Below are 27,403 nucleotides of genomic sequence, written 5' to 3'. Positions count from 1 at the left end.
TTTCAGGAAGTTGTTTATTTAATAATAAAAACAAAAGTTTGTTCTTTAAAATAGATTGTTAATTCAAAACATTACGAGCTCTTCAGATTAGATACAGTGTCATTTTCATAGTTCAAAAAACAATAACGCTGTGAAGATTTTCTAATAAGATCACTTTCTCAGTCTTAAGTTCACAGTTCTCTTAAGATCAATGAACAGTTGTCTCTTAAATGGAACTTTTTTGTAGTTGAGTAGTTTTCCTAGTATAGTATACAATTTCTGTAGTATGCAAATCCATTCCTAACAAGAAGTTAGTCATCTTCAGCTATGAACCCCTGTTTCTTTACATAAATCTGTTACCCAAACTAAAATTCAGTGAGCAGGACACAATGTCCTTTTAAACAAAGGAAAAAAAACTTACTAGTTCCAGTTCAAAAGCAACAGGTTTCTGTAGGTTAAGGTATGCCCAAGCAAGTCAATAGCCTGACAGGCAATACAATGTAAACAAAAGCATTTCAAAATGCTGTTAGTGACAGCCAGTATTTTTCCATAGATAACTTACATCTAAATTCTACTAGTGCTGTGAACTTTAGAGCCAGCTCTAGCTATAGGCATGATGCATTTCTCAAAATATATTAACAAGGCAAATAGCCACTTCACCTAACTACCATATGACATGAAAGACTGCTGAGTCTTTCACACATGCATGGTCCTCATAACACAATAAATAAATATCTCAAAACAAATGCTTGTAGAGCATCTGGTATTACAAACACACATCGTACAAGAGTAGCAAAAGCTCTTTGAGAGTTTATTCTATTACAACACTGACCTGATACTGAGAAGACACCAAGTATGAAGTTTCCATCCTCAGCAGAGTCCATACATGAGCCTGACAACCTCAAACTAAGGTTTTCTAGCCTGCTGTTTTCTGTTGGAGAATTACTACAAACATAGTTTTGACCTACCAATTTGACAGACTGTAAGTACAGTTTTTAAAATCCACAATATTTAGATTTGTTTCTGCCTTGAAACAGTCACTCCATTTCCTAAAGAAATTACACAGTAATTAGAAAGTGGCAGTAATGTATATGACTGCTTGTTAAAATCTTTTCCAGCATAATTTGGTATGAACCCCTCAAATTAGTAGATGCTGCTTTGTTTGTAAAAGAGTAAGGCTTAACAAAGCAGATGTTGCATTTATTAATCACTGTGCTGTTTAGTCAAACTCCATGGGGTTCTAAGGGATAAGGGGAGAATGCATCCTTAGTTAATACATATATTTAGCCAGAAGATCTCATCATTAGAAAAAACGGTCATCTCCACCAGCAGAAAATAGATTGACTGTGAGCAGGTAAAGGCTAATTTAGATTTTTGCTTTAACTATTAACAACTTAAAAACTTTACAAACCAACTTACAGCAAGCCAGTTTCTGTGATCGCCTTACCAATGCACTAGGCCTACTTTTCAGCATTGAGGCTCTGTTCAAGCATTTCCATTATGAACATGTTTTTCCACATATCCTGCTGTAATCTTCAAAACCAAATTGTTTCATAAACTGCACTGCCTTTAAATGGAATGCAAATCAGCAAGAAGCCAATCAAGTTGAAGAAGCAAAATAGAAAAAAATTAAAAAAGGAAAACTCATCTCAGCTGCAGCTCTGTTTATAGAGTATCTGCTACTGTTTCTAATACTATTTCATTAGATCTGTTTTTCAGTTTCCAAATAATTCAAAACAGATTATTTTCTTCTACAAAAACATTCAAGAATGCAGTCAGTATGCAGAATTCCAGCTGGATGTCAGTGCTAGAAGCTGGTACCAGAGTCTGTCTAACCAAGCATTCAGCATAAACTGCATTAGGTATATTTTTTTGAAATTTCAAGCCAGATTTTTAAAGACCATTCTCCTATATGACTGTAAAATACATGCATGCAGGTGTTAAATACAGAGGCGCATAAACACAAGGGGCAACATATATAATGTGAACACCCCGAACTAGATGAAAGATTTCTGGACAGCTGCTGGTTAGGAAAACACTTGCATAATACATGATACTGCAGTGGAGGAGGAGAAGATAATGAAGAAGTCATCCAAATCTGTGCAATTACTTTTTTTTTCCACCTCAAAGGCGCTCAGCTCGGAGCTTACTTGTATTTCTCTTTCCATTATTCTGCCGTCTTCTGCCATGAGGTTTGTTGAGCATTAATAGCAGGATGTGCGGCGCCTGGAGAATCATCTCAATACGTCTGTGACAAATGCAATACTGTGTGCTATGTGACAAAAAATGAAGCAGTGGAATATTTTAACAGGAAAGGAGCTCAGCAGTGCATCCACATAGTTTGTTACTGGAGCTATTAGACTCTCACAGTGCAAGTAAAGAAAGGAACCAACAGAGAATGCTTCACGGCAATTCCAGGTAAATCCTGAAATCCTTTCAGGAAAAGGCAGTCTTTCTCAGACTGGTGGTTTGCTAGGAACTTTTCAGAGCTTCTTTCGAAGATTAAAAAAAAACTGAGAAAAATAAACACCAAAAACACACACATTCTCCTATCTTTCGATGCAGAAGAACTATGAATACTATCTGTGTATTTTTAGAATAGTCTCCTTCACATAAGGAGAGAAGTTCTAAGTCTTCACAGAAGGGAGGCAGTTCAAAGCCTACTTGCATTAACTTTGTCTTAGCCTCAGTTCAGTCCAATACCTTGGAATTTGGCTGTCTCGGTGCAAACAAAGTAAGTCCTCAGTTCTCCCTTTCCTTTGACGTTAATGAGTCCCCTACATTCACACGAATATCCCAGGTCCTGTAGAATTCTACTCGTTTCTTCTGTGACCTTTATGTGAAAAGAATTAGAAAACTCTTTGAAATAGTACAGATTATTCAAAGAGGAAAAAAAAATCCATAACCAATTAGAAATAATTTCTTAGAATTTCCAAAGCTTGTACATTTATTTACCTGGATTTTTCCAAGCTCCCCTGTACTCTCCATCCTGCTGGCAACATTAACGGTGTTACCCCAGATATCATACTGAGGCTTCCGGGCACCAATTACACCAGCAATCACAGGACCATGATTTATCCCTTTATAAATAAAAGCAGGTATCTTTACTGAAGCAGAAAATTACTTGATATCTACCTTCATTATTAGCTATAAATTGTCAGTCTAAAGGAAAGACAATAACAGAAAACTGCACCACACTGACTGTCTAGCAGTATTACCACTGACGTAGCACTGAGTGGCATTTGGGCTTGGGAGATGTGAAATTACTTACTGTATAATGGAAAGTCCAAGGGCTAGGGTAGATCTCATGCCAAAGCAAAACTTCTCGTTCTTAATATATAGAAAAAAACACTTGCATAATGCTAACACTGACTTTATTTAATTACAGGCTATCTCCCTCTTCACCTGCATCTGTAGTTTTCTCCAAACCGATCCAAGCTGAACTCCTCCTGTTGCTCCTTCCAGTGATTAGAAAAAGGCATTCCTTAATTAGCTTGGCATATTAAAAAAGCTAGACTAGACAACACTACTTGCAACTGTGCAGCATTTTATAAGCACCTAAATACTGCACTCAGAGTTAAGTACTGAGTGTTATGGAACGCTCCATTTGCCTAAATACTTCATTTTTAATTTTCATGAAGATGAAAAGTTGGTGCTCTTGACAACTTACCAATACGTAATCGGAAGTTGTTGAAGGAATGTCGGTTGATGCCATCCAGTTTACTCATCAAGGCAATTCCATATTCCACCATAATCCCAATGTGTGCATGTTGTCTCTCCTTATCCTACACAGTTTGTGACATGTGTTAATGATCAAATAACAACACAGACGGTTGGATTTAGGCTACTATTCCAAAACAGTACCATTAGTGTATAAAGTACATAAGGATAGGGCCACGGAATAAAAGGGCATAGTTCAACAAGTATTCAAAATTGATTCAATTCAACTGGCATGGCTAGTTATAATCAATTTACCTATCTCCTTTTGAATTCCACATTTAATGTACATGCTTTATATGTACATAACAGCTACCTGCATCCTAACGTCCTGTGTAATCCCACTATGGTGAAAGTGAGCCTGCATACAGAAAAAACTGCTCTTAATTCTTGTTGTAGAATGTTTCAGATTCAGATCTAACGCCACACTAGAAGAGTCTCTTTTTGTACAGGTTCTCAGGTATCATAAAAAGCTTCCTGTCACATTCTGAGATGGCTATTTCTCTGGCAGCAATTCTTTTACTTCCTTATCATTAGAGCTACTGTTATGCCTCTAGAAATGTTAAACTACAGTAATCAGAGGGAAAATATGTAAGAAATACACTGGGGTTACATTCTTAATGCTCGCTTCGAAAATCCTAAATGTGAGACAATATGCTTTCGTGACCTTTTCCCACGTTTCAGAAGGTCACTCTTGATAATTTCCTTTTTCCGTGACATTTTCTTCTGTTGCTTTGAAATGCACATGCAGGCATGGTAGCCTCATAAAGCACAGAACACTGCAGGTTGATTTCAGAGAAAACTCACCTGGTTGTTCTCTTGGCCCGGTGTGACACTGAGGCCAGCTGCTGCCATGTAAGTGCTTCCAATTGTTTTTATTTTTTCAACACCACTGAATTTAGGTTTTAACAAGAGCTGTTAAGGTAAAGAAAATAGAGACTTTAATAGCCTATTTCAGTCTGCAATGAACATCTCCAGGAACACTATCACCACACGAGCATTAGGTGTAAGAAAGCACTGAGTATTCAATTTGCTGTCTTGCTCTAAGAGTTCATATAATAAAAGTAGTGAAATTCACAACTTTCAAGCCATATTAACTAATGAATTAGGTGATCCCATGATCCCATCAGATGGAATAAATTTTATTTCCAAGATCGCAAGGCTGAACTCAAAGTATTAGTTCAGACTAAAGGTGTTATTTCTCCCTCTGCTGCTCACAAATCCAGCGAAGCTTTTTACAGTAAGTATGTAATCCAGCCCCCTTTAGCCAAAACCTTAATTACCTCATCAAAATCAGCAATGATTTCATTCAACAGTCGCAAGCATTCCAGACCTTCTTTATTGACATCACACTCAGTATAAAACACCTTAAAATCTGGCACTGATGCAAACATGACACAGACACAGTCATAAGATTGATGGTACCAGTCCTACAGGAGAAGAATATAATCACACACTGTCAGCAGTTGATCTCCACCACAGGTATTCACAACCACGATTCTTGTTTGCAGTGGGTAAATCAAATTACAGTTTTCCTATAAGCTGCAGTACTTTACGATGGGTGTGTCCAATTTCAAGAGAAAAGTTAACAAAGTTGATTTGCCTACAGTCTACTTATCTCCAATTCTAATCTGTTCTAGAACATGCCTGTTTTTCATGGCTATAAAATCAGCAATATTTATTCTGATAACATGCTGGCAAAATCAGAAGGATGTCTTTGAAAAATCATTAATAATCAACTTTTCTCACTGGGTTTGTTAGCACAGAGATACTAGCTGTTGCTGGACTAACTAGGTTAGAAAGAAATCCTGTTTTCTCCAGTAAAATATGGTCTTTAGAAAGCAGTAAATCAGCGTTATTTGGCAAACTCAATCTGTGTCCCAAAGCTAGGTGATCAATTCTGAAAACAGATTTCAGGGACTGACACTAAAATTTGCATTTTTTGAGCTCTCCTGGATAGCAGATTAAATTACAAAGGGACACAAGCAAGGTGGAAAATAATGCAGAACCTTGTAGTTTTCTGTGTGCTTGTTAGCCTGATGTTCTGTGCCAAAGACATCCAATTTACTGTCATTAGTAGAGAGAAAACCTACCTCATTTCGCTTTTCACCAATGAAATAGGCAGCGACGTGTGCTGGAAGTACATTTTCCAGTAACAGCCTGTTGACATTCTCCATTGTTTCAAACTGCTCATGTTCTTTTTTAAACTTATTCTTCCACAGACAATCCAGTCGACAGTAATAGTCAATCTGCACAAGAATACAATATGATAAATTAAATAAATACATATATCTTGCTGAAACATACATGAGTCCAATTATTCCGACAGTGTGGAGGCAATAACATTTCTTTAAAACCTTCTGAACCTAAACAGTTACAGTGTGCTTCAAAAATGAAGGTAGAAAAATAAGAGGCAGTCACTATGAATAAATGCCATTCAGGTAGCATCAGGTGTATTTAAAAAAGATATTTTATTAATTGTGTGATTGTTTTTACCTTTAATTGCTACCTTGATTTAGGATAATTACATACGCATATAGATGGATCCAAAGTGAAGGAAGTTCAAGAAGTTATGACTAATATAAATGCTATTGAAAAGAGTAAAAATGTTCCTGCCTTTTAACAGTAATTTTTTTTTTTTTTTTGCATTATCTACAGTTAACTACAAGAGAAGAATTTATGTATCTCTATATATACCCACATATACATTTACATTTTATTTAAATTAACTGGCTGCAAGTAAAGGACAAATAACCCATTGCTTTTTCAATACATACCTGCTTTGCAAGTAACATTAGGGTTATGTAGAACAGAACCAGATATATATTAATCATTACTCTTGGCTCTTCAATGAAAAGCCTGTAAACAGGAAAGCAATACAAAATCCTCTGTATTAATCCCACACGATTAAGATTTGCTCTGGGGGTAGGGAGGGCAACAGAAAGCATACACACACACAGATCACCAATGTCATTTTTGCCAATGGCTGTCTGGTTGTGCCATTATCTGATAGTGAAGAACGATTCCCATTCACAGCGGTACATGAACGCTTCACACAACAACAAAACAGTACTGAAACTTCATTAATTGTTGCAATGAGGTATTGCCCATACTGTCCTACAGAGAACACAGCCAACAAGGCCTTCACATTCAACAACAAAACCTTCTTATTTGTAGAAAGGAAGCTGATAACAAATAAGAACCAGAATTACTAAAAAGTCAGCCATTAAATTACTCCGTGGAAATCTGAGAGGCTTTATATTTTTTAGTAAAATCAGTTCCTCGTTACACTTTGAATTTTCAACAGTGTATCAAACTAAATTCTCATGATATGATTAGTCTGGGATTCAAGGCTAAATTAAGAGCTCATTTAGGCTTTTTTAAACTGTACAGAGAGCCCACAGTTGGTCTCTGCAAAATCAATTTATTCTAATCATCAAGTATGAGAATATGCTGAAAATCTGCGAAAAAGACCTGCAAATGAACAGTAAAAGTTCTCCACGTGTTTTTTATAGTTTCTTCAATTAGATCAGGGTATTTCTGTGTCACTGGGGTTAAACTTAACAAAAAGCTTTATAATGTCTGACTGATGCAATTTTGCTACCTTAATGTTATAGCTATTATATCAACATCTCCTTTAATAGAACATTATTGTTAATAAGAAATTTTCTACCACACCTGGTAACGTTGACAGAGACACTCGTGTTTCTATGTGGAAGGGTATTAAAAATGATGAGGTATACAGTTACAGCAATGGACAGGAGGAGAACTTTGAGTTCGAAGCTCATTTGAAGAAATACTGAGCAAGCAATGAACCCCAAAATGCAGCAATAAGCATAATACTGGAAAAGAAGAATTTAAATGCAGTTGCATTATTCAGACTTTATGCTGCATAAGGCTTTCAAACATAGCAAATGCTCTAAGATCATGACCATCTAAATTTAAATAAAAACTATAATCACCAAATACAATTAAAACTTTATTCTTAATTGAACTACAGTGCAGAATGTAACACTTCTAGCTACTACTTTTTTGTCAGAGACAAACCTTTAAACAAAAAGCATCATATGCCAATATGTGCAGCATCAGATTAAAACTGAAGAGTATTGAAAATGTATCTTCTGAAGACTATGAATTAATTATTATGAGTTCAGGAATAACTTAAAGCAGCTTTATAGTCCAACAAACTGGCTCCAAGGCAGAAACTCCAGACTTCTCATCCTATTTTCATAGTGCTCCCTTTGTAACCTTAAGCTGATCCTACATTCTCATATCTCTCTTTTTCAAATGCCTCCCACCCAAAAAAATTGCAAAGCCACACTTCCTTCATTACAGCAGCAGCAACTGAAACACCTGATTTCATGAAGAACTTTGTTGCTGCTAAGCACCTAGAAAAGCTGTTTTTTAGAGCAACAAAGCCTGACAGTCTTCAAAAATAAATACAGTATTCAAAGATCTGGGCTTTAAAATAAAATGTATTTACTACTTACAGTTTCTTCAACGAAGTATTCAGTTGTGTTTTCAAATGACTGATTTACAAACATGCAAGAACAGAAAATTACAAAATTAGATGAGTATAATCTGCATTAAATGTGTGTAACTTATCCGTCCTTAAGGCATCAATGAAAGGGTCCTCACACTGGCTCAAAAACATGTTCTTCATATAAAGGAGTGGCCAGGTGACAAAGGAGCATCCCACAGACTTGAATGATCTCTAAATAGAGTGTTTTGAAGTTAAAGAACTAAAAATATTAAATCCCTAGAAATGATACTTTTGCCTCGTTACCGAGTGCTGCATCCAACTGTCCCTGACACAAATGCTAGGGAACAGCTTCCAAAAGTGCAGAGTAACCAAAGCAAGCTAAGTCTTTGGGTTAATGCACTACTGATGGAGCCTTCAGAAAATCCCTAGAAGATGCAGAGTTGAGTCACAGTTAATTACAGAAAACACTTCAAGAATTGCCTTGCGGAAGTAATAATCTTTGAGTTCAGTGACTTAATTCTATTTTTATAAAAACATGAAAATGTATAAAAATACCGCATCCATTTATACTATACACACCATCCAAGCCTTATTTCTTTTTACCTGAGAAATGAAGACATAAGTCACATTGGCAGTGCCATTCAAGTCATTCGATCCAGTAAAGTTTGCAGCACTGTTCCTTTCAGTAGTCTCATTTATTAGTAAAAAAAAAAAAAAAGACAAAACCATAGAAATCAGTTGGCAGGTAATTTATTTTAAATGTCTTCTCTCCACATGTTATACAGTGAATCCTTATCTGCTTGCCCTTTCAACACTACTGCAATATAAGTGTTAAAGTTTCACGATGCCCCTTAAATGCAAGAATGTTAAAATGGCCAAGTGTTTACCTTTTGTTCATTTATTTGGAGGTGAAGCTTCACTTTACAGCTAAGCTAATCCAGCAGCTAACTGGCACAGTAAGACTGGTGAGTGGGACACAGCTGCTGTTCCTGTTCTCATCTGGTGTTCACATGACACCGCTGTGAGTCAGTTCAAGGACCTGAGCCAGCAGAAACACAGCCCTACAAAAGCTGCAGAACAGCTTTCAGTACAAACTCCCCACGGAATCAGGAGACTGATAAACTGAGAACGTGGAATAGGAAATATGTCACTTTTAGTAGTTAGCTACCAGAGAGGTTTAACTGTTAACTTGATGTACATAATGCTTGTTAACAACAACAATAAAAAATGGCATGATCTTGAGCATAAGGTAGCTCCAGAGAGTGGTTTTTCAGATGTGTGTAGCCCAGGAGGAATACAATACACAACTAAGGCTAAACATGGATTCTGTTTGCATCTAGTCTAGCATTAACGACTGACAAGGTCTGTGTTCTACCCAATACAGGCACTTAAACTTACATTAAAAACCAGAAGACATCTTGGTGATGATAGTCATAATCTATGGTAATTATAAATGCCATCTTGGAAACAAGAAAAGGTGATGTACAAGAGATCTCAGAATTTTAGTTTTTGTGGGATTTTTTTCCTTTGAATTGTTTTATTTCGCATGGCACATTATCCACATGCAAGTCGACTCAGGTGGGAATTGGACACCAGGAGAAAAGCAAGAGCTAAACCCTTCATGAAAAGAACACAGAACGCTGCTCAAAGTATGGTCACAGAATAAAGACAATGCAATTACTTACCAAGTTAAAAATGGCTATAATCAACAAGGCACCTATGGTGATGAATGCTAAAGGCAGCCTAAGTAAAGGCATTGTTTCCACTTTTTCTGAGATAATGCAAAGACGGCGCAGGAAAGGCCACCTTTCTGAGCAGCACTTCTGGTTAAAAAAAAAGAAGTTTCAATAAGATGGATAACATAAGGGAAGAAATATCTGTAAATCTGAAAATACTTTGTGTGTGCAAGAGAGAGAAAAGACCCTTTTGTTGAAATCCTATTTTACAACTCTGAATCCAGAAATTCAGATTCAGTGCCTACTACTTTGGATTCCATGCTTGAGAAGCGAGAAAATGCTTTCTCATTCCAAAGAATCACAGAATCAAAAGGTTGGAAACGACCTGCAAGACCATGTAGTCCAAAGATACTGGGTGATTACATTTTTTTGAATTTCTGCTATAAAGATACAAAGTTAGGATCTGATTGAAGGGGCTTGAGAAGTTTTAGAAAAATACAATGACATCCTGCGCTGCATTTTTTATTCAGTTACAGAGTTTTTCTTGGAACTACATTTGCAGGCGTCTAAACCAAAACCAGTCAGTTCCTTTGCCATCCTAATACCCTCCATTTGCTGTTGCAGAGAAAAACCATGTAATAGAGCTTATGATTTTAAGAGACTGCAAAGATTGTTCAAGGGTGCTACTACCAAACATTCCCAGTGTAAAACTCAAGCCTGATTGTAATATTAGAACTTTTCTTTTCTCCACCAGTTTTTACATATGTAGAAACTACCTGCATACCTACACACACACATACCTCTCTACATAGACATATACACCATCTACACACATAAAATCCACCTACCTGTATAAAAACTGTATGTATGTAAAAGCCATGCATGCTATCTAACTGTATCTAACAAGTTATTCATATGTTTATAATTTTCGTAGAGCTTTACAATTATGAAAACTAATTCAAACTTTGTTTTGTTTTTAATATTGTTTCCACTATAGAAACCTCAGGATTTACAGCCAAAATTACTATTAATGACACAGAAATGAACATAAATAAGAAAACAGTCCTGCCACACAAGTGTTAATAACTTCCTCCTCCCTCCTAGCCACCTATTTTAGTACTCAAATTATTCTGAATTACAGTAATAATTTTCAAACACGACAATCCATTTCAGGCAGTAAAATCTGGCAACCTGAGGTCCTACACTCCTGCAGCTCCTATGGAAACTAGCAGCTTACCCCATCATCCTGAAAGACAGACTGAACTGCCAAATCACATCTGTCCACATTTTTATACGTACCATACATTTCTCAGCAAAGCACACAAACAAAATAAGTACAATGATGATTCCAACGATGCCAAAGGAAATTCCTAGTTTTGCAGTTCTAAAGAGAAGAGAAAGCATTTAAACAAACCAGCGCTAAATGAAAATGTCATTCAGACTGCACTTCAGACTAACGTTTCCTAACACTGTTTCTCAAATTTTGAATAGGCTTTTTTTTCCCCTTCTGTTGGCCCTGGATAACCATCAAATTGCTCAAGTTACTGTTGCTGTGTTGTACAAATACAATTAAATTATCCTATTCCCTCACCGAGGGCCTGAGCTATTACCCTTATGCATAAATCACATGGAAATTGCACTCCAACAGCCGTGAAGAAAACAACTGTGCTATAAACTTCAGAAACATCAAACATCTGCTTTCTTGGAAATATGTGAAGAAACTGGAAGCTCTTTTCTTGCAGCTCTACGGAAAAAAGGAGCACTGAGCACCTTTTTACCAGCCATTCTTCTATTCCACACTCAGTCAACGTTTTTACAGCCAGCGGTTACAAAACAGTAATCCTCAATCCCCAGATCATCTCCCTGTGTACACTAAAGAGTCATACAGCTTATTTAAGAAATATCTATATTTTATTTTCGTAGTGATATTTGGGCTCATTTCCCAACAACACAAACGCACCCTTTTATGGAGGGTTAAATTACACCCAAGAGGGGCACCCCTCAGGAACCCCAAAGGACTTCAGAAAGTTTCATGCATGTGAGTTTCAACTTCAGCTATTGGCTAATTTGAATTAGAAGTTATTAAAATACTGGCACTTACTTGGGCATTACAAACACTTGTATCAGAAAAATACAGAGGAACACAAAACTTGCACACGCAAAGTAACTCTTCAGTTTCAGAATGGTGATGGTGCGATACTGAAACACAGATTTTAATAAACCAGATTATTATAAAGAACATTACCTTGTTTAAAATGCTATACCGTTTTTGTGATTACATATATATAGAAGTTTACACTGCACTATTCAAAACATACATAGAACTGAAAAACAACAAAAGAAAGTCACCTGAACGTTTGCAACATACACCAGCCCAGACCAAAGGATAATTTTTAGCCTAGAGGAAAATCCAGCACCAATTACGTAAATCAGAACTTCACAGATTTGTGAGATCAAAATCCTTACAAAAAAAGGACATACATGGAAGTAGATCTAGTGTAGAGACGTGTGTGTGTAGATATACATACTACATACATGTGTGTGTTTTTACAAATACACACACACTACATATTGGTTCATTATATATATGTGCTCCAGCAACTATGCACATGCATCACAGCACAGCAAATTTAGGAACCTAACAATAATGGTATTATAGCTGCAATGAAACAACCACGGAAAGTAATTTCATTATGGATGCAGTATTTATATTTTTTAAATTCTCATTACTTTTGAAAGTTCTTCATATAGTAAAACCAGCCTAACTCCTACTGACTCCTTATGGCAAGAATTTAACCACAGATTAGAAACACTTTCCAGAACATGGATTGTCAAGGAAGAGTGGCCAACTTAAACGAATCATGAGACCCACTTTCCATTAGGTACCAAAAACCTCTCTGGGTTTGCACTCATCTCCAGAATCCAGTTCAAGAATGAAAACACGGTTTTAAGTATACTGTTATGCTGCTCTGAACCAGAAATCAGACCAAAAACTATTATTTTGCTCTTACCAACCTCTTTTTCAAGACCAGGTTCTGCAAATATCAGTGAAAATCCACAGAAGTCATCAGATTTGCCACACCATGGGCTGCATGCACAGAGATACACATGTTACAGAATGTACAGAACAGCCCAGGAAGGATGCAAAAGCACTGTACTTATACAGGGTGATGGTGCTGCAGATTTATACACATTTGACTGCTCTGAAAAGTCTTTATAATTCATAGGGTGACCCATGAACTGCTAAGTTTTTAGGTTGTTGACAGGCAGATCCAGAACTTGCACTAACGGCAGACTTTGCCATTTATGTGCAAAACGTAACCCCAGACCTTTTTTGCAGTTTAAAAATAGTCACATAGGACAGCAAGTGTTAGAGATGGCTGACAGCCTCCAAACTCTGCCCTTAAGTATTACCAACAGCATCACCTACTAGGAATAGTAGGAAGAACAGTGTTAATGTCCTTGCCGTAATTTAGATGAAAGATTTTCTTCTTGAATTCACTGGTTCACATTTGATAGGAAATCTAACTCTGTATTTTAAAACAAAACAAAACAAAAAAACCAAAAAAAACAAACAAACAAGGAGAAGACAACATTGCCTACTCTTGTCTGTTTTTAAATGCAACAATAGAATATGGACCTACAAAAATCATCAAATCCAAATGCCTACTATGCCAAACGCACCATCTGCTACTGACTGACCATTTACTATGAACTAATCTGACATTAAACCAACTTTATTAATACCCCCAAACCACATTTTGGCTTTATACATAGGCTTTGGTCAGGACTGCACCCCATATCTTCATATTTCTTATTTTAATAAACAGAATACAAGTATTAACTTCCTGTTCCTGCACTGCAACTCAACTCATTGCTTTGGACAGTCCTAAAGTGATAACTCTGTTATTTCACAGTGCCATACCACATAGAACAGCTAGACTAGCCATTGGCTTGCTCAAAGAATGAAAATAACAAGATTATTACTGAAAACTAAAGCAAAAAGGAAATTCAATTTAAACAAAAAATTGCAAGACAAATACCTGGTAGCACTTTTGAGAAGTGAGTTTTGCATCTGGAGTTAAAATCGAGAAAAAAAAAAGATGACAGAAAATAAAAGCTTTGCATACTTAGTTGAACTGAGTCCTTCAATGGTTGACATCATTTCATCATAAATATCTTCCTCTATTCTTCCCTTCTGAGAGGAATTTCTGTGAACAATATGAAGTCCATGTCACAAATGCTATTCAGAAACCAGTAATCTCTTAATCCTCTCTATCCAAGCTACACAGTGGAATTATCACACACATTGTTTATCTTAAATAAAAAGCTTTTTGACAAGTACAGGTATCCTGAATCACATTAAAATAACATCTGGCTACTTTCAAAACTGAAGGAAGATGGGTTGGGGAGAAAGCCTTTAGAGAGTGCCAACTATAACAAACATGAATTTAGATGCCTTTTAAAAGTCCAGAGGCCTAGCTGAACATTTTTATTGTGGAAACAGCATACACACTGATTAATCAGCCGAAAGATCACATACCTATAGTAGACAGAACAGAGAATCATATATCAAGAAAAAAAAACCAAACTCAACAAACCTGTCAGAAGTCCTCTGGCGCCCAGTGGAACACAGAGGTATTTCCTAAATCATGTAAGGAATAAAGAACAAGTTACACACTCAACAATGTGAACAACTATTGAGAATGAACTATTGAGAGGAAGTAAAAAAGCAGTTTTATTGGCAAACATTCAAAAAACATTCTCAAACATAAAAGCCTATCAAAACCAACATTTTCCAGCAACATTTTCTGCTTTAACAAGTGGGTGTTTTCTGTCCCTTTTGTAAAAATTATTAGAAAATAATTTAACAAATAATTTCTCTGATTTTTCTCCATACACTGAAATAACTAAAATGAGCAGAGACAAGTAAACAGGAAACCACTTGCACAAACCTGAATGGAATGATACTTCATTTTTAAAATTGCCACTGCCATCTCTAGGCCTCTGTTGGGCCTTGGAAGCACACCTGAGAGGTGTGCATCTCCTCCTTTCAGCTTCCAGTAATGGCAGATCATAGGAAAAATGAGTTTTCTTAAATTATTTACTGACAAAAGCCTACTATAGATGGAGGGACGATTTATTTTCCATAACATTTCAAGTAAATCATGAATGCATCTAGAAGCTAGAAAAGAAATAATTTGTCCTAAAACCACACATATTGAGTACAACGCAGAATGGAGAAATGCCAGAAGAAAAGATAGTTTCAACGTTTTTCTTTGAATGTTTATTACAAGCATTATATGCTAGACTTAAGTGGATTGTGAATATTGTTCTGACTGAAGTAGTTGTTGCCTGCTCAGATACCTGCTCAGTTCTGTACACATATTTAAAGTAACAGCAGAAATTCACCCACAAAAAATATATCAGATTTCAAGTTTCAAACCACAGACACAAGTAGTTCATAATTTTAAGATGACATAAACACTTCAAACTTCACCTTTCTTTGCCTTCCTTGTGAAGTTGAAGAGTCACTGCTCACACTTTCTCTGTGGTTTAGGTGGGCAAAGGGCCTGGCTGCTCCCCAGGACTCTAAATAACGTGTCATCCGAACAGATGCCCGCATCTTCAGCCCATCATTCACTCTTGTTTTAGGAAGATGATTATTTGATATGCACTGTTTGGACTAACAGAAAAACACAGTAACTTAGAAAACAGGTAATGATACAAATTACAAGCAAACAAAGCTCAGTGTAGTTGAGTAACAGTAAACTAACTAACCTAGCTACTTATTAGGACTTGACATTCATCAGCAAAGTTGGCCAACCTTGATTCCTTTCTCTCATTTAATTAATTTCAGTTGTAGCAAATCATGACATAATGAATTTGCTTGAGCTGCCTTTACAAGCCTTCACTTGTAAAACAACTTCCAAGCTTCCTGGTTTGAGAGTGATGATACCAGAGATCCTGGGACTATAGGTACAACATCAATGCAATCAACACAACAGCAGGAATATAAGATTCCCAATTTCTGAGCTAGAGCATATCAAAACAATAGTCAGCAAAAAGATGACAGGCTCCCTCTTAGATTATATCCTTACACAACAGGTAAACAGGCAGTGCTCATGCAGCAGTTCCTCTGTGGGTCCAAAAGGAAGATTAAACTACAGAATAAATGGATGCATCACTGACTGGCTACTTGCTACCATCTCATGGGTATCTCCACGTGAGCAGAGACCACTTCAATAGAACTAGATCTTCAACCTGTGGACTGGGCATGCAGTGGGGAAGGTTGTTTCCGTGTTGTGCACATAAAACATACAAGGAAGATGAGTTAGAGCTCTTGATAATTAAAAGTGTCTCTACACTGTCTCTCCCTGTAAAGATCCTGAAGGAAAGGAGTTCACCGTTTCTGTTTTTCCTTTGAAGTGCGTTACTTGCCAGCCGCAAGCCAATCCAAACTAGTAACGCTTGAGGCGTTACTCATCCCGAAATGGGTAACAGCTTCTAACCTCATAGCTTGAAAGGAAGGTGAGCCTTGCACATAAAACAGCACGGAGAAGCTACTGGAAGCTGCTGGAAGCTACTTCACAGAGAACATTGTATCTGGAAGTGGTTACACAGCATGGGTGTTCTCTCACGACTTCATATCACCTTTTGATTTGAATTTGTAAGTCACATGCTTCAAGCAAATACATGGTCGAATATAAATGCTGACTATATGAACCACATATGAGGTTTCAGACACAGAACTGAAGGATGTGCTTCCAGATCTGAAGTCCCAACTCTAAATTATTCAGATGACTCACCCCACAGACACCTCTAATTAAAAAGTACGAATTTAGATATGTGTTCAAAACACGCACATACCCTTGGATCAACCACCAAGTAGGTTTTGATATTCATGGATTCAAGGTAAGGATCTCTAAGGTGTCCATTTCCTTCTTCTACTTCATAAGCCTTGCCCAAGTGATTTAGCGTTGCTTCAGTGATGTGTACACGACTGAGAATGGAAGAAAGAAAAAGACAACCAAGCATTTAGAGAAAGGTCATACTAAGCATTTCATTTACATTTCAATGGCTACTGCTACATTTCTGCTTTTCAGCCACCACGTGCTTTGGCAGCCAACTCCAAAATCCTGCCAGTACTTAAAACTGCATTTGCAATCCATCACCGCAGTCCTTTGTTGTACATCTTTCATACAAAGTATCCCAAAAAACACTTCCCAGAATGAGATAGAATCAGTACAAGATTAAAAAGAAATAAGCGCAGTAAGAGAAAGAGGGAGATACGAGAAAAAACATCATTACCGAAGATCTGATGACTGAGAAAACAGACATACAGGCAGGTTGTTGTGGATGGTAGGAGCTGCACGGAAAGCTCACATAAAACGCACAAAGGAGGACTGTCTTGAGCTGGCAATGCACGAGGAGTGACAAAGAAAATATGGAAAAAAACTGGAAAAGGTTTTTGTCAACAAGGAGGGTAAGTGTTGAAGTCTGTCTTTTCTGACAGGAACAGCTAGATTATAACACAGCAACGTGTCTAATGGGAGCAGCTGGCACTTGTTGTATCCACTCATGCTTTCCCCTTGGATGTTACTTAGTTCAGCATCCTGAATCACATATTTCCACGGAAATGATGAGTTGCACTCTTCCACACAACATCTCTCAATGAGGGACCTCATATCTTGAGATATGAGAGGCCTCAATCTAGACACATAAGTGTGTATATACACACATAATTTTGTTATATTTTTTCTAGTTGCCATCATCCCACAACTTTCTCATTTTTCCTTGGCACAGAGGGGTTAACCACTGCACCATCATCCTTACAAGCTATCAGCACAGAGCTGGTAACAGCACACGTCTAGAATGGAAACTGACAGCCCCTGTCTAACTGCAGAAAAAAGGGGGTGATGGTCCAATCCAGCTCAACTTTCTTAACCTGAATAGGATATGTGAAGATAAAGCAGCCAAGAGCTGAAGACCCACGGGCTGTGGCTTCCCACAGAAGAGCAAAAAATTCCACAATTCTTTTGGAACTGGAAGGTAAGAGGTTTTTGCTTACGGGCAATTTTCTAAAAAGACTATGTTTGGGGATTTTTTTTCCAATGGATTAAGCGGTTTTGAAATACAGGCAAGTATTTGAATCTGAAATCTTACAGCCAGCTTCTGATTGCCACTTCTCCCCCCTCACAGGAGCTGAGGCATACTGAGTGATGTCTGTATTAACTCAGCATTTAAAACACACACCTTTCCTGTCTTTTTCTACTTACCTCATCTGTTCAGCATCCGCTTTTGTTATGGATCCTCTCTCCTCTTTCCAAATCACACACTATCATAACACATTTCAGATCTTACTGTAAACTTCTTTCTATTTGACTAATTATGCTGACAACTTCCAACAGTTACTAATGCTTTACTGGATTCCACAATCAACATATAACAAAAGCTGCTAAAGCTGCCTCTCAAGGCAAGCTTTGACATGCACTAAGGCACCTCTATCAAAGCAGAATACCTAAAACACCACATTCTCACTTCCCTATGCTAATATGCCTGAGCATGTATTTCAGTGTTTCAGGCACATCTATGTTAGAGAAATGGTCATAAATGTGGTTTTAATTTTGGTGCAGTGCTTGTTGTTTTACCAATATATTATTATGTTATTACAAATGTAAATAAATTTTAGACTATGAAAGAAGAACAAGGATACTCAGTCAAAAGGAATAAATTACTCATAAAATGAGCAGTTTCTCTGCATCTTTTCAAAAGTCTTCAGAATTTCTTCACTCAAAGGCCCAACACACTTATACTTCCTTTTTAAATAAAAGCCTCACACTGCTCCCAGTGACAAAACTTCTGCTGACTTCCAAAGGAGAACTAGCTAAGATTGGAAACTATGGAGAACCCCAGACAGATTATTTTTCCACAGTAGAAACTACACAACAAGTAGAAATCCCACCTCCCTGGAAGGCTCAGTCTTCCAGGAACAGAAGAATTCCTGTGGCCAGTTTTAACACATGGAAAGTGAGTGCTACAGAAAGTATTGTGTGTTATATTTTGGAATCAGCAAGCAAACCTAAAATAACTTTTATTTCTATCAGAGAATCAAACATTTGCATGTCAAACGCGTTGGAATAATCAGTTTTTAAGGTTCAGCAATAGTCCTAAATGTGATATTTCTATGGTGTTCATGTCATATTCAGAGCTGTGTTGTTTGCTTTGCCAAGAAAAGAAACTTCGCAACTCTGTATTTTTGTTTAACCATGCAGAATTGCTTTGAAACACTCAGCCTGGATGATATTGCAACCATTAATTAAGTTCCAATTAGTCTGCTTTCTGTTACCAAAGAAAGAAAAGAATGTGATATTCATATCCTTCTACTTTGCAGAACTTACCTAAAATACAAATAAGAAGACACTCTACAATGACAGTGATATTGAGCAGAAAAAAAAAAGAGTAATTGGAATCTCAATGCTTCATAGTCTTCAATGGAAAATATACACCTCTCAGAATGCCATTCCATTAGTAAGTATTAATTTGCAAAGAATACCAAGAACTTGCAAAATTACAGCGTTGTTTGGGAAGGGAAAAAACAAAACTTTCAATATGGTCAATTCTGTGTAAACCACTGAAAAGACATGAAAAAAAAAAAAAAACCTGCCAAATTTTAATCCCCAAGGTTCAACTTAAAAAACAACTGTATTATCCTCATTGAGGGAAGTATGCAGTGCTAGCATTTAAAAAAAACCCAACCATTTATAATTGTCCTTTTCAGTAAGTACCTTCAAAAGCACAGCAAAAATCTGAGGCTCGAGCCAAACACCCTGCTCTGCTGAGTGACACAAAGCAAGTCATGCTGCATTTTGCCCCAGCTCATCCACCCAGGCCTACTCATTCTCCTTCCCATTCTGCCCATGCCAAATACAGCTCAGAGAGAATACACAACAGCCAGCAGCTCTAAATTCTTCTTCCTCAGACGCTCCTACACTCCTCTCCAGGGTTTATTTTAATTTCTGAGAGTTCAGGGTCGTGAAGTGTTTGAACATAGATCTAATATAAATCAAGTGACAAAGGAACCAACTGATACATCAGCAGAAACACTGGCTGCTGTAAATATGCAGCTTTTCTTTGTCAACCTAAGTTCTGTTCCTATTCTTACAAATATAGTACTATCCTTGTACCCAACACAGGTCAAGCCGACACAATAATACAGAGCTAAAGCCACACAACTTTCTCAAACGAAGGAGAGGTCAAGAAGTAGTCACTTTTCTAATAATATAGTTTTATAGCTCATCAAAAAATAACAACCAGAAAACATTAGCTTTTTACTGCTCAGGTAAGTACACATTTGTCCCATTTTATTCACACCATTGTATTGATTTGTGTCACGGAACAGTTACAAATTCCACAAGCCATGACTATGAGAAAGGTGATGACAGTGAGCCAGCAGTGAGAGTGGAGGACCTCACCCAGGTACGCCTGCAGACTCCATACGGTTGGCTAAGGAAACATCGTGAGACCAGACGTCGTACTGCCACTTGCGGAGGCCGATCACACCACACAGCACGTTCCCAGAATGAATGCCAACTCTCATGTTGATATCCACACCTGTAGCTTCTCTCACCTGCCTGTAGAAGAGAGGAGTTAGAGCGTAATTTAGATTTCTGTCCTCTCTTCCTTCTGGAGATCTATGAAGGTTTAGTCTCATTATATGCTCAGTGCAAAGGCAAGAGACAAACTTATGTGTAACTATCAAACTAGAGGCAATAAATCACACTTGACAATGACAACACTAACAATAACTTGATTCAATACCTTTATAGGGTCTATACAATTAAAAAGTCTTTTGTGTTATGCTTACTTTATTGCTTCACACATGTCCAGTCCCATTTTAACGCAGTTTCTGGCATGGACCGGCAAGGACACAGGTAGTCCTGAGACACAGTAGTAACAATCTCCCAGGATTTTTATTCTCATGCATTCGTTCTCCTGAAAAATAATGATTAACATATTTAATGGGGAAAAACAAACAAACAAAGAAAAGAAAAACCTGCAAGGAGACCAATGACACCAAAACTAGGACTTCTCTACGTCATTGTGACAAAGTAAGGTTGCATTCAATCCTGTTTGAAGCAAAACCTACTTCTCATTCTCTGCATTCAAATGACTTAAGGGTAACAGAAATTACTACGTCAAGTGTTTCTGAAATCCAATCTTAATAATTTCTGAATTAATTCTTGGAACTGTTTGCAACTGAAAAAAAAAACATCAATGGAATTACAGCAGTGAAAAAAACTTTCAAAGAATTTATCATTTGGAGGATGAAATCTACTTAACTATCTTTTTATTCATCTTTTTTATTCAAGTGTTAATAAATTAATCACTATGTTCACCTTTTCATCAGATTTTTAGGGCAGTGTCATAAAACCTTCACAGAATCTAGGGAGAAGTTAGGAATCAGGATGCCTAACCTGGTATATCTGCATACAAAAATTTTATTTTTAAATTTAATGGAAGAGGAAGTTGGCACACAGCAGAGTTTGCTGTCACTTAACATCAAAGCAGTTTGGCAGCAGAAAACTCCCAAACTCTGCAACAGAAGACAATCGCCTGTTGTTGGCTGAAGAGAGAAAAGAAGACCTCATCATATTGTCTTTTGTTAAGATATTACTGACAAATTTTAGCTACAAAGTTTACAAGCAGGCCAGGCTGTGAATGTTTTGACTGACAAGGGGAGATGTCATAATCAGGGACAGCTGCCACTCCAGCTGCAAAACCATCCCTGCTGGGGAACAGCCAAGCAGTTTTTCCACCAACTAAAAAGTACTATCATTTGCAACAAATCAGCGTCAAGTGATCAAACTAAGCTGTTCTTGTCACTCCAAGCCTCAAAAGGATATCCGTTATTCTCCAACATTTGAAGCCACCCAGTAGATTCTGAGTAAACCAGCTCAGACGGCTCTGAGCTTCTCCATTTTGGAGATCAGTGGGTAACCTTATGTTAGAGCTGGTAGACTTCAGTATCCAGCTCAGTTTCCAGGTTAGCTTTTATTAGGCAGTTTGGAGCCTACAACATCCTTACATAGTAGAAAAGATGACAGAACAAAAACAGAGAATAAAAAAAGTAAAGAAATAGAAAACACCACAAGAATCTCTTCTTATAGCCCAACAAGAGAGCTGGAAGACCTTGTCTCACAAAATGCAAGTGCTTTTTAAACCAGGCCATTTGCAGAAAGTAGTGAAAAATTCAGATGTATCACTCAAAATCCCAACTCTTTTATATTCTTATACCCAAGGAGCAGTTGCAAACAGTGACCAAGTATCTTTCACCTCAGCTCCTACTGTAGCAAAAAAGCAGCTAGGATGGCATGACTTATTTTTGTGCATTCTTAATTCCTGCTTTGATACCATACAGTAAGTAGGGCCCTCTTATTTTCCAGTACTTTGAAGTTCTAACAACAACTGAATTTTAACTAAATTAAATCCCTGCTGCACAACAAACTGCAACATGTACCTTTGCAATCTGATCAAACTTTCCAAAAAGTTCATTCAGCATCACTACTAGTTCCTTAGGAGAGCAGTCACTGGCAAGGCGAGTAAATCCTACAATGTCTGCATAGAGAATGCTAGACAAGAACGAAAGGAAAACAAAAAAAACAGATGAAATACAAAGATGTGTCTATTCCACAGTCAGTTGCACATTAAAATGCACTTAATAGAAAGCACCTCAGCCTTAGGAAAACAACTCCAGAAAACAGGGCGAAGTATCTTGACTCATTACGAGTCTGGGTGACATTATCTTTCAACGACAGGAAAGGAGCTCACTTCACCCTGAAAGTCTGTCTCTGATTTTCAGTACCACTGAACAACATGTGCTAAGAAATTAGCAGCTTATATTAATACAAATACCTCTAGTATTTCAACTTACCTAACATTTTCATGCCTTTTAACGTATAGAATGTGGAAGTTGTTGTCATGCATTTGCCTATTATCATTAGTTTCCTTTAGTCGCTCTATGATTGCCAGCTTCATTTCCATAGATATATGAGCTGGCAGTATGGATAAAAGCAAATTTTCCTAAAAGGGGGGGAAAAAAAATGAAGGATGTAAAACTCTTCATATACTAATTTTGAAACCGCAGGATTTAGTGACCACAAAAAGGAATTTAGGAGATAAAACCTCTTTATTCAATCACCCTTTGAGGAACGAATGTCACATTTTCCAGAAAAAAACTGTTCCATTTCAGTTCTCAGAAACACTGATTTTACAATTGAGTAAAGGTTGCATTTTATTTTCTTCCTTGTGACCCAGATGCCATGTAACTCTAACTATGAAGCAGAGTAAAGAAAATCAATATTACTACAATTTCTAGATAAAATAAAACCTCCTCGCCCTCCCCACCCCCCCCAAGCCAATCTCAGGATTACATGAGCATTTTCTGATAAACTTTAGATAAAAGCTTAGTTTCTGTAACTAGTAATCTATGCAGTATTAAAAACTCACAAACAGAGCAAACCAGCAACTGATGCCACCGAAATAAAACTTTTCTGAGCTGCGTGAGAATAAATCTTTTCATAAACCACTTACATTACTTGCATATTCAGTGCATTATCTGTTATCTGGCTTTGTCTTAAAAGCCTATTCTTCAAAAGAAGACAGCATGAATCTGTCAGGCAGAAGAGGAATACAAAGGAAGAGCACTTTTAATCCAGGAAGGGCTCTGCTGCTCCATAGCAGGGTCACCACAGAAAGGGAAGCACCGCACGGAGCAGCTACGAGCAGGAACTTCTGATGACGCTGCCAGCAAAGCCAGACGATTGTGTAACTGAGTAAAACTCTGTCCCTGCTGCCTAAAATTTGTCTCCCTTTCCCAAGAAACCATGCAGCAGTCCACAGACGGGAAGAAGCTGCCAGGATTGCTTAACCAGCACTTGCCACCAAAATAAATTCCTTGGGATCACAGTGGGAAGAAGGAACTCATCAAGCACTTGGCTAAACGAGCCCTAGACAGCAGTCTGGCTTGAGACTGCCTCCCAGAAATAGAAAAGCTTCCTTTCTCTCCTCCAGTGATTTATTAATAGGAGAGCAAACTTTGGGGAATAACTCAAATGAAGACAGAGCCCCACTGCATGTCATGGGGCCATGCGATGCTTGCTGACATGTTACACAGCTTTCAAGGAAGTGATGATGAACCCCAACCTGCAGTTCTTGTATTATCTTCATAGGGAAAAAATGGCTGGCAAAAAGATAATTGTCTGGCAAATTGCAACACAGCTGAAAAGTAAACTGTCCATAGACTTCAGCTCATCTTCACTTCAAACAACCATAAAACATATGTGCAAGTTACCACATCACCCAAGGATGTTTTAGAAGCACAGTGCTTCTGTAAGCTGCTTAAATACTTTGCTGGCTGTTGCACAGGGAACAGCTTTCTGCCAGGGTTTTCATGCAGGTTTGTCATCTCACAAGATTAGCATCAGAGGCATTCTTTTCAATTCTGTCATGTCAGTCACTCCTCAGCCCCTTCCTTTTATCTAGGAACTTGTGGGCAGAGAACTCAGCTCACATCAGCCTTCAAGAGCTGCTGTTCCTAACCCTGCTCACACCAGGATAAAAGGAAGGCATGCTACTTTCAGCTTTGATACTTCCTTACAGTCCTTCCTCAGTAGGAGATTAAAGTTCCTTGCTTACTCCTTAAATACCCCTGGAGTTCAGAGATGTAAATGTTATCATACTCCAAACTGTAATGTATTATATGATTTTTTCATAGAATTACAGAATGGGCTGGGTTGAAAAGGACCATAATGATAATCTAATTTCAATCCCCCTGCTATGTGCAGGGTGACCAGCCACTACACCAGTCTGCCGAGAGCCACATCCAGCCTGGATTTTTTTTTTCCACTTAAGTTTCAATTTTCTCCTAGCAAAACAGTTTCTGAGACAAGAAAATAAAAGGACAAACAATACTGCAGAATTTCAAAGAAAATTCATAACAAAGGGAAGCACAAAACTGTTGCAATTACCCCAAAGTATTTGTCAGGACATTAAGGACATGTTCTTTTGGATTAGGCCAGCCCCATCAACCTTTTGTGCTAGGAAATACAAGTTAGCTGAAATAACTGGCAGTAACATCCTTGCAACAAATACTGTGATTTTCATACAGACAAACTGCATAGAACAGCTTCCTCCTTTCAACTTCCTTCTTTTGTTACTGACGGCACAACTTTTATTTTTCATGCGAGGTGAGTATTATGAAGATCTGCCCAAGCCCTTCTATGAACATTAATCACAAACCTTATAAAATTGCACCAATTTTAGAAATGCAAACAAGCAATTCATAGCAAGAACCACTTCACTCACTTGTTGCCTCTTTTCAATCTTCAGTTTCATTCGGACCTGAATGCACTTCAACGTGTATCTATACAAATCCCACGAAGCAACCTGCATTTGGCGTTTGTGAAATGCACCCATCAAATTACCACAAAGGAAAACGACAGCATTGGCAAGTACCTGCACAAGAAAAATATTCACCTACTGCAGAACAGTCATCGATACTTCACCAGTATGCTCACTAGCTCCTTAAAAGTAATCAATCCCAGGCATCGTTCCCCTTTCCCTTACCCTGTTACACACCAGGTGACAACATTTCCATTGGCCAGGATGTACCTGGACAACAGAAGCTAACTCACACAGTAAAGGGCACTCAGGTGGGAACATACAGCAGTACAACGAAACAAGTCTGCTGTACCACTTAGCACTTTTATTTGCAGACACCAGTGATTGACTCTCAAAACCATGCATCAGCATGCTGTGTGAAGTCTGACAAATATCTGCATTGAAAGAGCAAGGTGCTGCTGTGAACACACCCTGTAAGTAAGGGATAGGAACACCAAAAGGTTCTGTAGCACTCCCAGGCCCTGCTGACTCCCTGGCGCAGCAGTGGCCCTTTTGATCCACCCAGCAGGCAGTGTCAGATGAAGATAGAACCCATCTGAACATCAGAGATTGGGAAGAAAGATTGTGACAAACTTTGTCTTACACTGAGTAACAGTTAAGAAATTTTGCTTCTTCCCTTACATTAGAAAATCAAAATGTATTATAAATGAAAGTAAATAATTTTTTATTGAAGGCATGCAAAACAGACATGGGCTCGTGATCCAAATTCTTGAACTTTGTGGAAGTTTGGAACCTAATCTAACCAGGATAGTTATGCCAATATCAAATGGTAATATGACTAGGTTATTTAATGACTGAAAGTAGCTTTTCCTTACCTGAAACAGAATGGATCTTTTATCTGCATAAGAATCCTTGGATAACACACTTAGAACGATAATATGGGAGAGAGCAGAAAGAACACTAATTATGACTGCATCTCTCATCCCAAAGGGTAGCATGGTATACACTGTGAAGATTATGAACAGAAAAAATGGCACCTAGTTAAAGGGGAAAAAAAAACCAAAACAGTTAATCACACACACACATTATTGTGTGTTTAACAAAACTCAGTAAAGAAGGAAAGCAGCAGCATTCTTCTCATTTTGAAGTTGAACAATGAAATACTGACATTTCTAAAGCAGAGTTAAAAACATAAGGAAACAAGTAGCCCCAAAAGCTTCCAGGGAATTAATAGATATAGATTCAAAGACAAAATGATTAACACGATGCATCACTTAATTTTTCCAGTTGTCCTTGCCCTTCACTCTTAGCTCATCCACTACAGCTGAAGATGCACTTTATCTATCAAGAACAGTGCACTGCAAGGATAGCAAAGTTGAACAGAATGGGATTTCTCACCTTCTCCAAGTTAGTATTTTAATCTTAAAAGCAGCACATTACTTGTTTATTTACTCCATATCTGATAAAATCAAAAGCCCAAATAATAGTTCTCAATCTGACACAAGAGAATAATCACTATTGCCACTGACTATGTATTTAACAGAAGAGATTTTACAAAATGCACAATGTTCTGCTACACAGCTAGGGATAAAAAGGAACGTCTACAGAAGTTATATCCATATTTATAGATCTGTTATAGCCAACGGTTTCCACATATATGCAAAGTAACAATGTCAATCAGAATATATGGCAGTGTCTCTCGCTCAGCTCTTTCTCCCCACTGCAACTCAACTCATGCTGTTCCAGACAGCAGCTTCCTCCAAGGAAGTTTCAAGGCCCAGACTACAGTGAAATGCTTATCAGCACAGATCTCTTTGCTTGAGACAGAACGTAACAAGCGAGCAAACAAATAAAAGGTTTCACCCAACAGGAGTAACCTTTTAAACGTTCATCTTTACTATTTCATTTGCACCAAAACTTCCTCTTCCTTACAACCCTCATCAGACCGTTCTGAATGCTGTGCAATATTTTTATAAGCCCAGACAAGCAGAGGTTACACTTCATTTAAACAGTAGCCTTAATCTGTGATAAATTAAGAACTTGCAGTAAAACTTTTGAATTCTCCTATTTGCTTCAGCTTCCTAATCTATAGTTGCCTTCTATTTTTGCCTTTATATCACCTTTATTACCAAGTGACAATGACACA

The 27,403-nt window shown here is 37.6% G+C and overlaps 1 protein-coding gene across 5 annotated transcripts in view; it reads right to left on the bottom strand.

Moving 5' to 3' along the window:
* The window catches only part of ADCY7 (adenylate cyclase 7), a 59,690-nt gene continuing 32,287 nt past the window's right edge, over positions 1–27,403 (bottom strand). For 4 of the 5 annotated variants that reach the window (XM_052686745.1, XM_052686747.1, XM_052686746.1 and 1 more), the window contains 24 exons: positions 26,133–26,294; positions 25,222–25,371; positions 22,790–22,938; positions 22,376–22,487; positions 20,723–20,850; positions 20,331–20,489; positions 16,726–16,858; positions 15,356–15,541; positions 14,457–14,500; positions 13,986–14,066; positions 12,871–12,943; positions 11,957–12,054; positions 11,155–11,239; positions 9,865–10,002; positions 8,783–8,869; positions 8,187–8,225; positions 7,375–7,538; positions 6,474–6,555; positions 5,790–5,945; positions 4,980–5,126; positions 4,504–4,611; positions 3,650–3,764; positions 2,935–3,059; positions 1–2,812 (listed from right to left, as the gene is read on the bottom strand). In XM_052686745.1, coding sequence (XP_052542705.1) covers positions 2,666–2,812; positions 2,935–3,059; positions 3,650–3,764; positions 4,504–4,611; positions 4,980–5,126; positions 5,790–5,945; positions 6,474–6,555; positions 7,375–7,538; positions 8,187–8,225; positions 8,783–8,869; positions 9,865–10,002; positions 11,155–11,239; positions 11,957–12,054; positions 12,871–12,943; positions 13,986–14,066; positions 14,457–14,500; positions 15,356–15,541; positions 16,726–16,858; positions 20,331–20,489; positions 20,723–20,850; positions 22,376–22,487; positions 22,790–22,938; positions 25,222–25,371; positions 26,133–26,294 — 2,868 coding nt within the window. In that variant the 3' untranslated portion in view covers positions 1–2,665. The remainder of the gene's footprint in view (positions 2,813–2,934; positions 3,060–3,649; positions 3,765–4,503; positions 4,612–4,979; positions 5,127–5,789; positions 5,946–6,473; positions 6,556–7,374; positions 7,539–8,186; positions 8,226–8,782; positions 8,870–9,864; positions 10,003–11,154; positions 11,240–11,956; positions 12,055–12,870; positions 12,944–13,985; positions 14,067–14,456; positions 14,501–15,355; positions 15,542–16,725; positions 16,859–20,330; positions 20,490–20,722; positions 20,851–22,375; positions 22,488–22,789; positions 22,939–25,221; positions 25,372–26,132; positions 26,295–27,403) is intronic. The other variant, XM_052686749.1, reaches the window with a different exon arrangement.

The sequence above is a fragment of the Tympanuchus pallidicinctus genome, unplaced genomic scaffold (genome assembly GCF_026119805.1).
Source record: "Tympanuchus pallidicinctus isolate F22 unplaced genomic scaffold, pur_lepc_1.0 scaffold22, whole genome shotgun sequence".
Taxonomy (NCBI): domain Eukaryota; kingdom Metazoa; phylum Chordata; class Aves; order Galliformes; family Phasianidae; genus Tympanuchus; species Tympanuchus pallidicinctus.
The sequence above is the reverse complement of the archived record's forward strand: the minus strand, read 5'-3'. Positions and strand labels throughout refer to the sequence as shown.